Below are 15,701 nucleotides of genomic sequence, written 5' to 3'. Positions count from 1 at the left end.
TGGGATCACATGACAGCATGACACTCCACTGAAACATTTCAAGAGCTTTGCCTTTTGATTTTGCAAAATCGATTGTTTCATTTTGATCCAAAAAAAGAAAATTCGATTTGTCTGAGAGCTTTATCTAATGTATCTTATCTTCCTCTACTTAAAAAGAAAATTTCTCTCTTTCTTTAATTATTCTCTAAGGTTATATATGGCCATTGTGATCGTCAGCTAAATCGCAAGTGAGTCGGGGTTAGACTAAAATAATCTAGCTCTAGCTCGTTATCACCCGTTGGTCTGTAAGAAAGTAGGCTGGTCCAAATTTTTAAAATTTTTATTATTTTTACTTCTTCTCTAATCAATTACCGATGTACCAAATGCAAGAACTCAACTATACCCAAAATTTTATTACCAATTTATCTCAACAACAATGTTAATATTGTCTAAGGGGAGGAAAAGATAGAGTATACTATATCAATTAGATCAAGGAGGAGAAGAGGGATTATTCTTTCATCTCTTCTTAGCCTCGCTATAGAGCACGACTGTAACAACCCAATCCAAAAAAAAAAAATTTCATGGGCACGACGCGACCGGCCACACTGTGGCCAGCCTCGTGCCCATGCCAGCTGCTCATGCAGCTTGGTGGGGCGCCACACGCCTGCAGCCAGCTGGCCGCGATGGGCCCCGGCAAGTCCCGGCGCCGCCACTACTTCTCCTCTACCGCCTTCCCTCTCTCTCTTTAAATCTCTCTCTCTCTTTCTCTCTCTCTCTCTCTCGATGCTCTCTCTCTCTCTCTCTCTCTCTCTCTCTCTCTCTCTCTCTCTCTCTCTCTCGCCGAGGCCGGTTGTCGCTGTCGCCACCTCCACGAGTGCCGGTGAGCTTCTCTCTCTCTCTCTCTTTCTTGCCCGAGGGTGGGCTCGTCGGAGCCGAGCCACCGGCGAGAGGCCGACCGCTGGCTGGCCAGCAACGGCCGGTGCCCTCCCCGCCGGCCCGGGTCCACAACCGCCTCCCTCACCTCCTCTCTTTCTTCTCTTTCTCTTCTGTTCTTCTTCTTCTTCCTCTTCTTCTTCTTCTTCTTCTTTCTTCCTTTCTTTCTTTCTTTCTTTCTTTCTTTCTTTCCTTCTTCCTCAGCTCCTTCTCTTTCTTTCTGCACAGTGTTGGGCTCGGCCCAGCACTGTAGCAGACAGTGCTGGGCCGAGCCCAGTACTGATGGCAGATGTGACTAATTTATTAATTAATTAGTTTATTTATGTTATTTATTTAGGTATTTTTCTTCTTAATTAATGCAAATAGATTATTTAGACATGAACTATTTTAATAATATTATATATCCTTCAATATAATTTTATTAATGATAATTTTTATAATTAATGATTAATTAGGTATAAATATATGTAATACTTATATTTATTTATTTATTTACATATCTATTAGATTAATAGATAGATTTGTAAATTATAATTATTAGATTTATATTCTAATATTCTTATGATCTACATTTTAAGTAATTCTATTAATTTATTATACATTATTATTTTGTAACAAATAAGATAATGACTACATAGTCCCTAATTAATCAAGATATAATTTAATTATAATTAGGTTTTTATCTATATTTATATTTTATTTATAATTAAAATCTAGCTAATCATAAAAATAAGTAGAAATTCTAAAATCTAATAAATCATCATATTTTACTCGAACGGATTATAATGGGATAAACAACTAACTTTATGTTACTTAAATATTTTCAGATCCCGAACCCCTTATTTGAGACCCCGTTGTCCTTGCTAGCGAGAAGTGTCACACGGTTGATGGGCGGATGTAAGGGATACGTGGTTTGTATCTTCTGATCAGTGTGAGTAGTCTTATCCCCTAGATCACTTTCTCAAATTAGGTTATATTATATATTATGTACATGCATGTTTTGGCCTCTAGCATGATTATATGATTTTATCTATAGATGATTACAGTCGAGCATATTTTTATCATGCATATAATTAGGCTGATCTTGGATATGAGTATGATAATGATAAATAGAGATGATGAGATATGATTATACTGTGGTGAGGTTATGTCTAGTTGATCTGTAGCATGGGTATGCATATAATAGATTAGCATGAGTATGCATGTGTTGACTATATAGTTGGAGACTACATTGCATCATTTTTCTCTTGATTTCTATTCCACCTAAATTCCTGTTATGCATTGACTTGTTATCGTACTGGATATATGCATATGATCTGTCATTTAGAAGGAAAACATGAAATGTGATTGATATGATAGTTGATAGAAAGCGTGAGGATACCCGAGTGGGCGTGAGGGTTAGGGCGTGCCTGGAGATGACTGATCGCTCGACATAGTCGCGATCCTGTTGGCCTTACGTCTGAGGTCGTTAGTCTGTGTGCGTAGCAGACATTCGGACACATGCCGTTCGCCAGGGCATATGTGGCGAGTTATCCTCACGAGGTTTCTATCGACTATGTGGGTGCCCGGTCTGGATGGATGTTGATACCCTAGCGGGTGGCGGGGTATGGTTATATTAGAGATACTCTTGCGGGTGGCGGAGTATGCTCTGAGCCTTTGGATATGATGTTGAGACCGGGTATCGAGTGTTGACTGTGCACAGTGGTCTAGTATGATGATATTATACCGAGATATCGGTGATGATCGTGAATGTTGAGAAATGCATATGATTTCATTATTATCTGACATACCTGATTATCGAGTGGTCAATATGCATCATATATGGTTGTATTTGATATCATAACATGGTCATGGTCGGCATGCATCATGTGTCATATTTGAGAGAGAGTTATGATGATAGTATGACATGGAGATTTATTTACTCGTGGTCGAGGATTATATACTTTTATCAGTTATGACATGTTATTTATTTTTCATTTATATATTATTGAGGATACATTTATATACTCATTCATGACATGATACTCTTTCTGATTCATATTATCCAGTACATGATTTACTCTCTGTTTGGCATCACTGATTCGGGGTAAGGTCTGTTCACTGAGCCTTTTGCTCATGACTCTCTTTATTTCTTTTCTAACCCCTCAGATTTGTGATACGTGATAGCGACTTGAGAAGATATTTTAGAGCGATGATGAGGTGAGCTATAGATACGAGATAGTATAGATGATAGTTTATATAGAAATTGAGTTGTACCAATATTTGATATTTGTACTCTTTTGTATTAGACGATGATTTGTATAATACAGGTCGAATCATAGTGTACCCTTGTATTAGTTATTTTAGTTGTATCTTGATGGTTTATTGTGGCCTGTGTGGGTCCTGCCAGATTATGTAGCGGTTTAGTGTGTATATTGTGGACTTTGATATTTATTTGTTAACAGGTTTATTTGGTTAAGAGTATGATTTATTTGGTGATGGATTATGTGATCATGGATATGTTAGCAGGTGTTATTTGATGATATCATGATTATGTGCACATGAGAGTATCCGTGCGTGACGGGCCCCGCCCGACTTGTCGCGTGCGTCGCGCGTGCCGTGCGGCCGCGTGGGTGTGCACGTGCCGTGCCAGGCGGGGGCGTTACAACGACCCTGAGGATGGTGATCTCGAATCCAACCATCCCTATCATCATGATAGGATTACGGAAGATAAGCACGGAGATGACGATGGCGGCCTTGGCATTGCCGAGGACTTGAAGTGTGAGGGTGCTAGTGTGCTTTGTGACTAAGAAGTTTGTGAGGTTGATGAGGTAGGCGATGATGGCCTTCTCGAAGAGGAGTAGGGCTAAAGTGGGCTTTTTCTCTGATCTTGGTGAGGGTGGTGGCGACAAGGGTGGCAATAGATGCCATGTACATGAGGAGGTTGATGGAGTTGAGCTTTTCGAACTCAGAGGAGAGAAGGATGCCCTAGACAATGGACTTCAACGTGTAGCCAATAATGGAGGCAAGGCAGATAAGGAAGCCGAGAGCATGGAAGAGTGGTTCCCTATTAAAGGCAACAACAAAGTCGAGGATGATGAAGAGGAGAGCGAGGTAGACTGGGGTGGGCTCCATGCAATAGGTGATGATGAGGGTGAAGGCTGTGGTGAAGAATGGGGTTGTGGTGCTGATGGCCTAGATGAAAGAGATGAGGAGGTAGTAGAGGGAGGTGTCGACGTGAAAGACGGAGAGGGAGAAGATGGCCGGGCAAGCTTCTGGATCAGACTTTTGGGTTAGGCCGACATATGGGCTTATGAGCTGAGTCGGGTGGGCAAAGGACTAGCTCGTGCCGCCCATTAACAGTTCAGGTTCGGGCTGGACTATTTGATCAAGTCTATTTACAAGTATAGTTATGTTTATTTATTATACTTACATAAGAAAGACTATACCAACATAAGCTTCTATAATATTTGTTATGAACTAGTATGATATAAAATAATTAAATTTTTTGACGAGATATAAAATTAAAATGAGTTTAATAAGTAATTAAAGTATTTTTTATAATGTATGAATAAAGAGGGTATAAATAAGAAGAGGAGATACAGATAGCAGTTAAAATTATAATTGAGTAAAATGATATATTTCAAGAGTACAATAGTAAATGGTAAATATAAAAATATGAGAGAGATAACAGAATTATGAATTAGTAATATTGGGATAAATAATTATTTACTTGTTATACTCGTATTAGGAGAGTTTTATTATCTAATAATTACAATGTACATCCAGTTAAATATACGATCATGAAGTGAAATTTTTTAATCATCTTAGATATATGGGTAAAAGATTCATATTTATTCAAGTAATGAGATAATTAATATTATATGGGTATTATGATAATTTATACTCTTTCTTAAGTTTTGATGGAATAGTTACTAGTTTCACATATACCAATAAAAAGTTCACCCGGAGATAATTTAATTTAAAGCATAACAATACGGGATAATTTGAAATTTATCCTTTGAAAAAAGTATAACTAAATATATAAATGTAATATAAAAAGGATAATTTTATTTAGACCATATAACTATTATTGTTTTTCATATGCACTCTTTAAGTTTTTTTATTATTCATATACACGTCCCTTAAATTAAATAAAATATCTATATATACCCATTTGAATAAATTAAAAAAAGTAACAATATAGATATTTAAATCATTTTTTTTTTGGATAAGAGTGTATGTGATAAAAATAAAGTTTATAAAATATACTAAGAAAATAATGATAGTTTAAAGAGTTTAAATGAAATTATTTTAGTATAAGAAGTAAAATAAGCTAAGATGGATTCACATGTAGCAACTTGACATCCGCTTCAATTAGTAGATATCAAAACATAGTATTAATGGCATTCATAATCAACTCGGGTGGTTAAACGCATTGTTGGAAGACATTGTTTTGCTTCTTAAAAGTTATTAAAATTATGAAGTCTTTCATGTTTATAGAAAAGTCAATAGAAGTGCTAACCGGCTTTGCTTAAACGGGCAGGATTATGGCCTATAGGTGTACTTAGGTTGTAATTGTGGTAATTAAGTAATACTTTCTATTAAAATCCTCTTTTGTTTTAGAAAAAAAGAAAAAAGAAACGGGGGATTAAACCTTAATGAATTAACCCAAACTAATTATATATAAAAGAAAACCATCCAAGTATGGTCGGCTCACAGGTGGTTCGACCCTTAGATCTATCCTTCCTCCGTTGCTACTCCGACTCTCTGAGGAATTCTCATGGCGACGTCCATGAATCCGGAAGCAGCCGAGAAGGCGGCGGAGGAAAAGCTGAGGTGTGTCAACTGCGGATGGCGAGTGAAGACGCTCTTCGTCCAATACTCTCCGGGCAACATCCGTTTGATGAAATGCGTGAGAGAGACTTTTGATCTCACTTGTCCCAGCTTATTCTGTTAATCTTTGCTACAAATCCTTCCTATTACTTGCAGGATAACTGCAAGGCTGTTGCCGATTCCTACATCGAGTGCGAATTCATGGTGCGTTTACTAAAACCTGAAAGAAACCCTACCTTTTGTGATGGATACATTTGAATTAGTAATTTTTAGTTGGTCTACATGCTGGGGAGTTGAGTTCCAGTTGAAATTTTGTGCTGGTTGAGGAATTGTGACGAAATGATTACATTTTGTGTGAGTGCCTTGAGGTTTGGTTTCATAACTACGCAGCCTTTAGTTAGCAATTTAATCCTCTGTACTTCATTTCATTAATAAACCCTTGGGTAGTATACTAAAGAGCATGCTTTGTGATGAATTTTCAAACTTTATGTAATTCCCATTCTCTCCAATAGTTGCCCCGGGAGTTTTTTATTGCATATTGTTGAATAACGGCAATTTGTTGGTCTAGATTATTTTGATCGATCTGATTCTGCACAAGACAAAGGCATATCGGCATTTGCTATTTAATATGCTGAATGTAGATGCTTCTGACAATAAGGTACAAACTACTGCCGTCCTACGTATGTAAGAAATCAAATGTTATAATAAAAGCAACATTTTCTTCCCTTAGATATGTTAATTCTTTTAATTTGCAGGGAATACTACAAAGGTCAAGCTTAATATATTTTCTTCTTGATGCATGTATCCTCAAGGTCGTGCTTAATGATCTAGCTTTCATGAGAAAAATACGTACTTCTTTTGATTTACTGAAAAACCTTAACAGTTTAAGGCAGGGTTTCTTTCCTGAAGAGCTGTAGAGATGATGGGGATTCATCAAGGAGCCCTTTTTCATCAATTTGGACTTGCTTGAAGGTGATGAAATTTAATGAGAACAAAATCATGTTCATGCAACCTTTGCCTTGGTAGCTGCTTTACATTTCTGAAATTATATAAATGTTTTTGCAGGTACTGCTGGATGTATTGTTAGGGAATCTCGTGTTTGTTGTTGTTGTAATTCTTGGGTCAAAGTTTTTACTCAGTCTATCATTTGATATCACTAGGTAATATGCTATTATTATTATGTATCGTTATTCTATTAATAGTTTCTTAATTTTTTTTCTTAGTAGTTGTCTTTCAACGATAGTTCTAATCATTAGTAAGATGTATTGTTGGGAAGAATTTTATTCTCAAGCTTTTCCTCTGAATATTTTCATTACTCAGGTATAAAGAGGTTTTTCTCGCCATCCTCATTTCGAGCTACTTCAAGTTGTTTCTCATATCTATGATGGTAAGCTTGCCTGGTTATTGCAAAGAAATTACTTATTAAGATCTTCTATCTCTTTCCACTTATGATTTGTTCAACTTGCTCTTGCAGGTTTGGGAGTTTCCTCTTTCAGTTATTTTCATCATCGATATTTTTGTCTTCTCTTCAAATGTAGTTGCTTTGAGAGGTTTAATCTTGGTCCTTTTTCTCTTGGTAGTATAGTGTTTATGATGTAGCATCAAACAATTTCTTTGTATATTAGAAGACTGACGGTACAAGAATGAATGTAACATGGAAACATATATGAGATATTTCTAGGTTGGAATTGGTTTCATATTTTATGCACATGAATCAATATGTCAGCGTTGAGGGCAGGACTAGGGTTGTTAAAAAAGCCCATGGGCTTGTGAGGCTCGACTCGTTAAGAGCTCGGCTTGAGCTGAGATATTAGGCTCAAAAAAACTATCGAGCCGAGCTTAGCCAACACTGGCTCGCTCAAGCTTGGCTCATATATATATGTTTAGAATCGTTGAATCTAATTAGTATGATATGTATAAGTAAAGAAAAAAAATCCAAGCCAACCTTCATCTCCCCCAAAGTTCCCAATCTCATTAGCTAAACCCTCTTCACCATCGAAAATCACCGTGCATCATGATACCCATATTTACTAGTCACCACCGAAACCCTCCTCCCCCGAGCCCTTGCCAATGATATGTCCGTCACCGTCCTCAACCCCACGGTCACTTTGTCGGCGAGATCTCCTTTCCTTCATTGTCTCCTGTGATGAGGCATCTTCAAGCTCCCATGGTCTCTCCCCCCTCTGTTCCAATCCAGGCTGTCGAGTCTGCATCGCGTGACGTAATCGTTAGGGTCCTAGACACTAGCGTCTGGCCCGAATCTCTGAGCTTTGCCGACGGTACAGTTAAGTCGTTTCTGTCAGTTGGGGGGGGGGGGGGGGGGGTTGTGGGAAGGTGGCAAGGGGCTTGTGAAGCTAGGGTGGATTTCTCACCATCACTGTGTAATCGAAAGCTAGTCGAGGTGAGAAGCTTTTCGAAAGGATTTTGCACCGTCGGTAGTGGGAAGGAGGTCTCCTTAGCGAGGGTCTAGTGGCGGTGGTCTCAAAAAGCTTGATCCAATCGTTGGATTGTTTCATCTCTAGACAAAAGAGTGAGGTTGAGCAAACCGATGAGGGGGGGAGCTCGAGCCGAGCCAAGCTAGCCCTGCTTGCTCAAGTTCGGCTCATTGACACCCCTAGATAGGACCAGCTGAGGATAATATGTTGGATTAACTCTCTAAATAGGGAATGTGAATCAACTCTCTATAAGCTAAGTTATGAAATTTTGGTAAAAGTCGAGCAACATTAAGCAATAGAGGGACTAGCAACAAAAAATTCAAGGGATTCAAGGGTTGTTAATGGGTCATGGGTGAACTTAATTACTTCTTTTTTCCTTTTTTGAGATCACGCTCATTCATATTTGTAGCATCTTCTTAAAGTTCTTTATAGGGATTGTTTGGAAAAGGAAATTGAGGTGTATATATATATATATTTATTAAATTACAATACATTTCATTATACTATTACTATACAATCATATAGATTCACATATGTGTCTGCACGCGTTTGCGTGGTTCAGTTAGAGTACCCAACCTTTGATTTAGATTAAGGAAGGCTAAAGCATTATGCTTTAGAAATAATAATGTCTTAACACTCCATCTTTTCAATCACATACAATGTGTATGTCGGGATATATGCACATGTATTCATAATTTCATATATTCTCTAGTGTGCATGAGAACTAAACATTTTCCTTGTGTTCACAGTTATAACACAACTGTCGGTTTCGCGGTGTATTGCAGTGTGCTTCATGGCACATACAACAAAGTTCTTAGCAGATCATTGTGTACTACCTCGATTATTCGGTTAGTCTTATATGTACCGACAGCTTACTTAAATTTGAATCCTATATATAATGTTCAGCATGTATAGTCTCAAGAGCACCTTTTTTTAATGTGCTCAATCTGATTTATTGATGGGTTATTTATCTATTCTCTACTGAATCACCAGCATTCCTTGTGGATAAATAAGAGGAGTGGATTCTCACTGTTTGTGAGTCCGTCAACTATTGCCAACTTCTGCAAACTCATAGTCAATAGTTAAGAGCATTATTAACTAGAGAACCATTTTGCGAGCTCATGGATCAAAGAGTTCTATTAATTGTGGAGCTCTACTATTGAGTCTTCATGACTGAAAACAGGAAGAAGTTACATATTTAGACCTTGAACACTTGAAGTGTATTATTTTGTATATCTTCATCTTTAATTGTGGGAAGAGTGAACCTATTCACTTCAATATCTCCACTATTTGATTACTTTCATTCTTGTGACTTCCTCCAAGGAACTTTTGTTAGATATTCACTTATTTTGCTCTGGCATCTTGTTAGCAACTTCTGTTTTTAACTTTTAATATGTCTAGCTCTCATTCCCACATAGTAAAACTATAAAGAAGAGGACTATATATATGCCAGAGGAACCTTTTTCCCTCCTATAAATTTATGGCACTGGAATTGTTAAACTTCACATTTATGTTCATGATATAGGAAGTTACCAAAGATGGAGTGAGAGATAAGGTAGGAAGTTAAAGAAGGGGAAGATGAATATTTGAACTGGAGAGCTTCACTTAGAAAGGGGTTATCCAGGGACTAAGGTATATACGGATTCATCATATAGTTTCTAAACTGTAAACTATCATTTATTTTCGACGCAAATCTTCTATAACTTTGAAGGCAAAAACATTCTATGTGTTTCCAGACTGATCAACCAGTGCACCAAATTACTTTTCTTTAACTGGTTTATTCTTCTACTGCTGGAACGCTTAAATGGTGTTTGTTGAGGAACTTATTTTTAAACTAGGGCTATAATGATGATTTTGCTTTTCAACAGTTTGATTGATAGATATCACCGTTTTAGATGAAGTTTAACAATCAAGCAATCTTTGGCATTGCAGGGTAAGATGGAAGGATTGTCAAATCCACACGAGATGGTTAAAAGTCATTACTTCTAGGAGGAAGGTTCTTGACCATCTTCATGTGTTGCTCCAAAGCTTAGCTGATCATTCCTCATGAATTTTGATCTATTTCACATTCTTCTGTTAAATATGTATCTCAATTTTTTCAGAGAACAGAATTTTCATTCAATGAACTTAAACATATGTTATCATATTGTACTAACCTTCATGGTCCACATCAAGTAAAATTGAAATACTGGGATGACTACTAGATTGAAATAGATGTATAGACTGAATGTAATTTAATTGGTAGCTGTCTCCAATTCGAAGTTTAAATTGCAACGATACAGAAGTGGAAAACAATCTGCCAATGATGGTGACCTTTATATGTCCAGAATAGGACTATAAACCAAGGCCTTTATGAATGATTTTCAAAAAGTCATACAATTTGCAACATCATTATTTGTTTGATAGTACATTTCTGGTGTTCTTGTTCAAGGTACTAACATTATTCCTGAACTCAAGTGAACAGGTAAATCTAGTTGGCTAAGGACCAGCAGCCTTTCACAAACTACCAAAGATCTAATGTAGAATCTGGAAAAGGAGGTGTTCCCGATCATTAACTCCTCAAATTTAACAGGTTGTCAGCAACTTTCTGAAAGTGTTTTCGAGCTTTTCATTAAATTTTGTGGTTTTAACAGGTCTTCTGTTTTTTTCTTTTATCTTGTTTGGTTTTTCTTATCATCATGTTGAACTGTTCTTCTTTCAATTTATCTTGGCCTGCCAAAGATCAGAGGCTCTTCACAGACTACCAAAGATCTGATTGAATCTCGAAAATGATGTGCTCCAGAAAATTAAAGCTCCCGAAAGTGTTTTCAGCTTATCTTGTTCTTGATGTTGAGCAGTCCCTGATTCCATGCATCTTTGAACCTATCCTTTTCTGATACTGATGTTATGTGTGCAGCCCCTGATTCAATATACTGATGTTAACTTTGGTTTATCTTATTTGGTTTTCTTGTTCTTGATGTTGAGCAGTCCCAGACTCAATCTATCTTTGAGCCCATCCTTTTCTGATACTGATGTTATGTGTGCAGGTATTAGGTGGTCCTTATCCAGCCCTACTCATTGAAACTTTGGCTCGTCGGTGTCTAATCAAAAACAAGGTTGACCATTCTCCTACCGTTCATTCATAGCACAAACATCACAGCAAGCTCCCATAACCAATGATTCAGTTTATGCACATTTGACTGTGATAGCAGCTGTACTAGAGCTTGGTCCACCATTGCGGTCGGTATCTTCTCTATTGCTCGTTTCCATCTCCATAATCAAGAATTATCTCTTTTGTTATGGATCAACGAACTTGGATTTTTTTTTTTAAGACTTTGCATAGAATTATGGAAGAAATTCGTGACCTATCAAACTACATGCTAGTTTTGGCATCTAATTGACAGTTTTTTTTTTGTCAAAAATGATCTGCTCTTGTCATCGGAGCACCACCTGATAGCACTCTAGAAAACCTGAGAGCAAATTGTTGACGGTGAAAACAAAGAAATCGACATTTTTTTTTTCCCTCAACTCGTTTGATGGCTCATGTATTCCATAGAAATCAGTATTGTTCGGAATATTCTGAGTCACCGGAATCCTTTCTCTCAAACCTCGTAATGTAGAGAAAAACGTAGAGAAAAATGAGCTGACTTTTTCCAGCTAGTACAGAGCTGGATCTCATCTTTCCCTCTCAAGGAGTTTTGAACGCCCCGTTATTTGATGTAGATGTTTCTCCTAACAAATGTCCTTTGAGTTCTCTCACTCCTCCGTGCATCAAGGGGAGTAATCCACTAATCCCCCCAAGAAGGATTCTTTGAATTGGATCGATCATCCTTGTTCTAGGAAAGTGCCCTAATGGAGGCCTTCAAATTTGAGATATGTGGGACATAAGGCTGCTATAACAAGACAAGTGTTGATGGATAGAAAGAGAGTGAGAGATATAGCTTACTATTGAAACGACACCAATATCTTTTCCATGTCAACTTTAGTACTTGGAAGTAAAAAAGTATAAGTTACTTTACTACGTCAACTTTAACAGCCTTGTTCGAAACTGATTCGAAATTAAGAAAAATTCAAGCTCGACCAAAGTACCTATCTTGATCTGCTCCATTATAGCTCACTAGACGAAACTTGAATATTTTAATTGAACTAAATATATATACTATACGTTTACACGTAGGCTCACTTAGGGTTGGCTTAAAATGAATTTTGAGTTTAAAATCCATCTGATTCAAGATCTAATGGTTATAAATTTTGGAGTGCTCTAATCCTTGAGAAAGAAGAATAGTTTAGTCAATTTTATGGGGGCAATTATATAAAATGTTCTAAAAGTAAGGGTGTTTATATAACAAAGGTATTGGAACAAACTAATAAAAAGGTCAAAAGAAGTTGAGCCCTAGTTCTTTTTTCTTTCTTTTCGCTTCACTAGCAAGGGGGGAATCAAGTGAGCAACCTTTTGAGGTCTTTGGAGATGGAAGTACTTAGCAATAATTTGCACCAACCCAAACCACCGTACGGCGACAACGAGCTTTTTACCGACGATCGACGATGGACGGCCGTGCAAGCTGGACGTCGCCAAGAACAAAGATTTCCATCTAAAGTTTGTTGAAAGGATTTGACATAGCAACCTACTCATCTTTAGAAGGAAGTCCCACCGGTCCATTTACTCACACACCAAGCCATTTATTGGGTGTTATAGCTATAAACGCTCAAAGCAATACTATGTAGGATTTACAAGGCATGCATTTCTGCATGAAATTGTGTACTTTGGTAGCTTATGATTAAAATTTGGGATATATTAAACCCACCACTCTAGTCCCTCTGATCCTTATCATGAGTTCGTATAACCTATATATGTCTTAATTATGAGCTTATAATTTATTAAAGAAAAAATAGCACAACAAATCTAGACTACAAAAACATTTACTTCCATTACATTAGTTGTCCATTAATTATTATTTTCCTTTGGAATAAAGGGATAATTGCATCACTTCATTGAAGGACTCCAGTCCCACCTTGCAAAACGACACTTAAATGAGTGCGAGAGAAGGTATATCATGAGGAGAGAGAGAGAGTACAAAGTTGTCCTTCAATGAGGTGATGCAGTAACTGTTAAGAGTTGCATGAACGACCGTGGTCAAACCGTACGTACTTTTTCCCTTTCTCACAAAGAAATGTCGGCAGGACTTTATTATAATTAAATCATGGAAATGTGAAATTACTTATTACCCTCATAGAATGTATCACTTTTATAAATTTTAATTGTTATTTAAATTTGATGGGTATCTATGTAAAAGAGGAAAGGAAAGAGTTTTGAGGAATATACAAATAAATATCAATTATTGAGAGGTATATAAATATATAAACTATTAAAAAAAATACCACAGTTGGATGATTTGCATGAAAAACTCATTAATTTTCTTTTGAAATTAGCATGATGTTCACTTTTAACTTTTTTTTTTTGCATGATAAGCCGTTTTCATTGTTGTATCAAATGCATTTTACACCTGATTAAATATGCTTTTATTCTATAATAATATTAAAAAAATCTTCTTTCTTCATACTCCAACCAAAAGTCAATAAAAGACACTATTCTCCTTCTTCCTTCCTCTTTCATCTTTTCTTTTTGTCACTTCATATTACATTAATTCACAACATAATATATTATTGACAATGTATTACAATTATAACCCATGGATGATATCATAATTCACAAATTTTATTTATCATTTATATTTTTAAAAAATTATAGATATTATTTTTTTTATCCGAAGGAGGAGAAAGAATATTTTTTTAATAAAATTAGAATATTGGGTTAATATTTAAAGAAAATAGTAAAAAAAAATTGACCAAGTAGAGAAAAGTAAAAGTGAGCCTACCCTCTTAAATCCAATCATCCAATATAATTTTCCATACAAATCATCCAATATAATTTTATCATGTGAATGTATATTTCACCAAGATTGGACTTATCATGTGTGTCTACAAGTGGAATATATCATATAGCTAATTGCTTGAAGTTGCAATTCTATTCCACCGTCCATCTACTTCAGTGCAATTGGACACAACACATGTTTTGCATGACATACTTCAATACATACCTAATTCATTATGTTAATTTATCTATAGAGTAAGTATTAGATGCCATGCCATTCTTGATGAAAACTGGTCGAAATTGACCGGTCAATGACCACCAATCGTTTCTTTCCTTATTTGTTATGAATCAGATTTTGATCGATTTAAATATGATAAAATTATAAAAATTTAAGTGGTAGTAAATTCTTGAGTTGGAATTCCAATGGCTTTAGTTTCATGTGAAACTAATGTCGGGATGAAAAGTAAAAAAAAGAAGAATTGAGGAATGTTAGAATAAGGGTAAAATAATAAATATTTGAAGTTACGATGATAGTTGGAGGGTGGTGGATGACCCAGGGTAGTGGTGGACGATCGTAAGATAGGGTGACTATTAGAGAAAAATGGTGGTTAGGGCTTGAAAGATCGCAAGACTTTTGCAGTTATAATCTACTCCTAGAAATATAATGACGATCTAACGGCTATATGAAAAGATAAAGGTGAAAAGAATAATATGGTTAAATTCACTATCATTTAATGATGATAATCAACTATGACTACTCCTATTTATAGGAGTAGAGTTCTAGGAATCAGATCCGCATATGGATTATCCTATTTATTTAAAATTCAAAAGGATAAAATAAAATTAACTAATTAATTTGACTCAACTTGACCTATGTGATAGGATCATAACATTATTTGGGTGGTTTACATATGACGAGATCAACCTATAGAGTCTTTCCCCACTCGTCGTCATGACCGACTTCTTTACGCAAGGCCGCAACCCTATTGTGATATTGGGAAACATTCCCCAATGGCCTCATGCCAAATTGGGGATGAATCTCCTTCCGTGCACCTTCCTTCACCCTCACATGTTGTCATTTGAAGGCTCGGCTTGTTCTCGAACCACACTGGTGGCCGGGGACTCCTCCCGTGGAGAGTAAATGGAGGGTTGGGCTTGAGTGGCGTTGTCCTTCCCTAGTTGCCAAGGAGTTGGATGCAGTCATTGTTGTGGCTAATATTAGTCTCTTTTCACTTGGTGATAGGTAAATTATTCAACCTCTAGGGTCTACCCTTTCTTCTGAGAGCGACTATTTTGCGTGAGTGCGAATGACAATCGACAAACCTAATGTTGGGAGTGATGCGTGGAGACATGGACATCGAGAGAGTTAGCTTGTGCGGAACTCGAACCATGCTAAGCAATATAATTAAGTATATACATTATATCGTACATGATATTTATGTATTCATATACTTATCATATTATGTGTATATATGTAAATCTTGTGGTGCCGTGAAATTTCTTTATATGTTATCATACTAGAGATGGTGTCACTTTCCAAATATTTGCTCATTCATATATGATGTATGATGTAGAATAATTGTAGTCATGGCATGAGTTTTTATAGCAATTCACTTAGTGAGACATTAGGCATCTTTTATTACTTTTTTGTAGTGATGATAAAAAGCATATACTTCTCCCTGTTGTAA

The 15,701-nt window shown here is 36.4% G+C and overlaps 1 protein-coding gene across 7 annotated transcripts; it reads left to right on the top strand.

The window, feature by feature from the left end:
• Nucleotides 1-5,573: 5,573 nt before the first annotated feature.
• On the top strand, nucleotides 5,574-11,596 carry LOC140763838 (protein ARV 2-like). Of its 7 annotated transcripts, none has more exons than XR_012104906.1 (13): nucleotides 5,574-5,806; nucleotides 5,884-5,931; nucleotides 6,296-6,385; nucleotides 6,483-6,528; nucleotides 6,617-6,699; nucleotides 6,793-6,887; nucleotides 7,048-7,114; nucleotides 7,202-7,277; nucleotides 8,912-9,010; nucleotides 9,688-9,794; nucleotides 10,095-10,158; nucleotides 10,620-10,734; nucleotides 11,189-11,596. XR_012104906.1 is itself a non-coding variant. In XM_073102203.1 (10 exons), exons 1-10 carry the CDS (start codon nucleotides 5,675-5,677, stop codon nucleotides 10,097-10,099), a joined length of 741 nt encoding a protein of 246 aa, XP_072958304.1. In that variant the 5' UTR covers nucleotides 5,577-5,674; the 3' UTR covers nucleotides 10,100-10,365. The 7 variants fall into 7 exon arrangements, 1 of the variants encoding a protein (XP_072958304.1); XR_012104905.1 differs by having other exon boundaries at nucleotides 10,627-10,734; nucleotides 11,189-11,595; XR_012104909.1 differs by lacking the exon at nucleotides 9,688-9,794 and having other exon boundaries at nucleotides 5,576-5,806; nucleotides 10,095-10,155; nucleotides 10,628-10,734; nucleotides 11,189-11,586.
• The last annotated feature ends 4,105 nt before the right edge of the window (nucleotides 11,597-15,701 follow it).

The sequence above is a fragment of the Typha angustifolia genome, chromosome 7, assembly GCF_048772165.1.
Source record: "Typha angustifolia cultivar Huaian chromosome 7, ASM4877216v1, whole genome shotgun sequence".
NCBI lineage: Eukaryota > Viridiplantae > Streptophyta > Magnoliopsida > Poales > Typhaceae > Typha > Typha angustifolia.
This window is presented reverse-complemented; position numbering and strand designations above follow the sequence as displayed.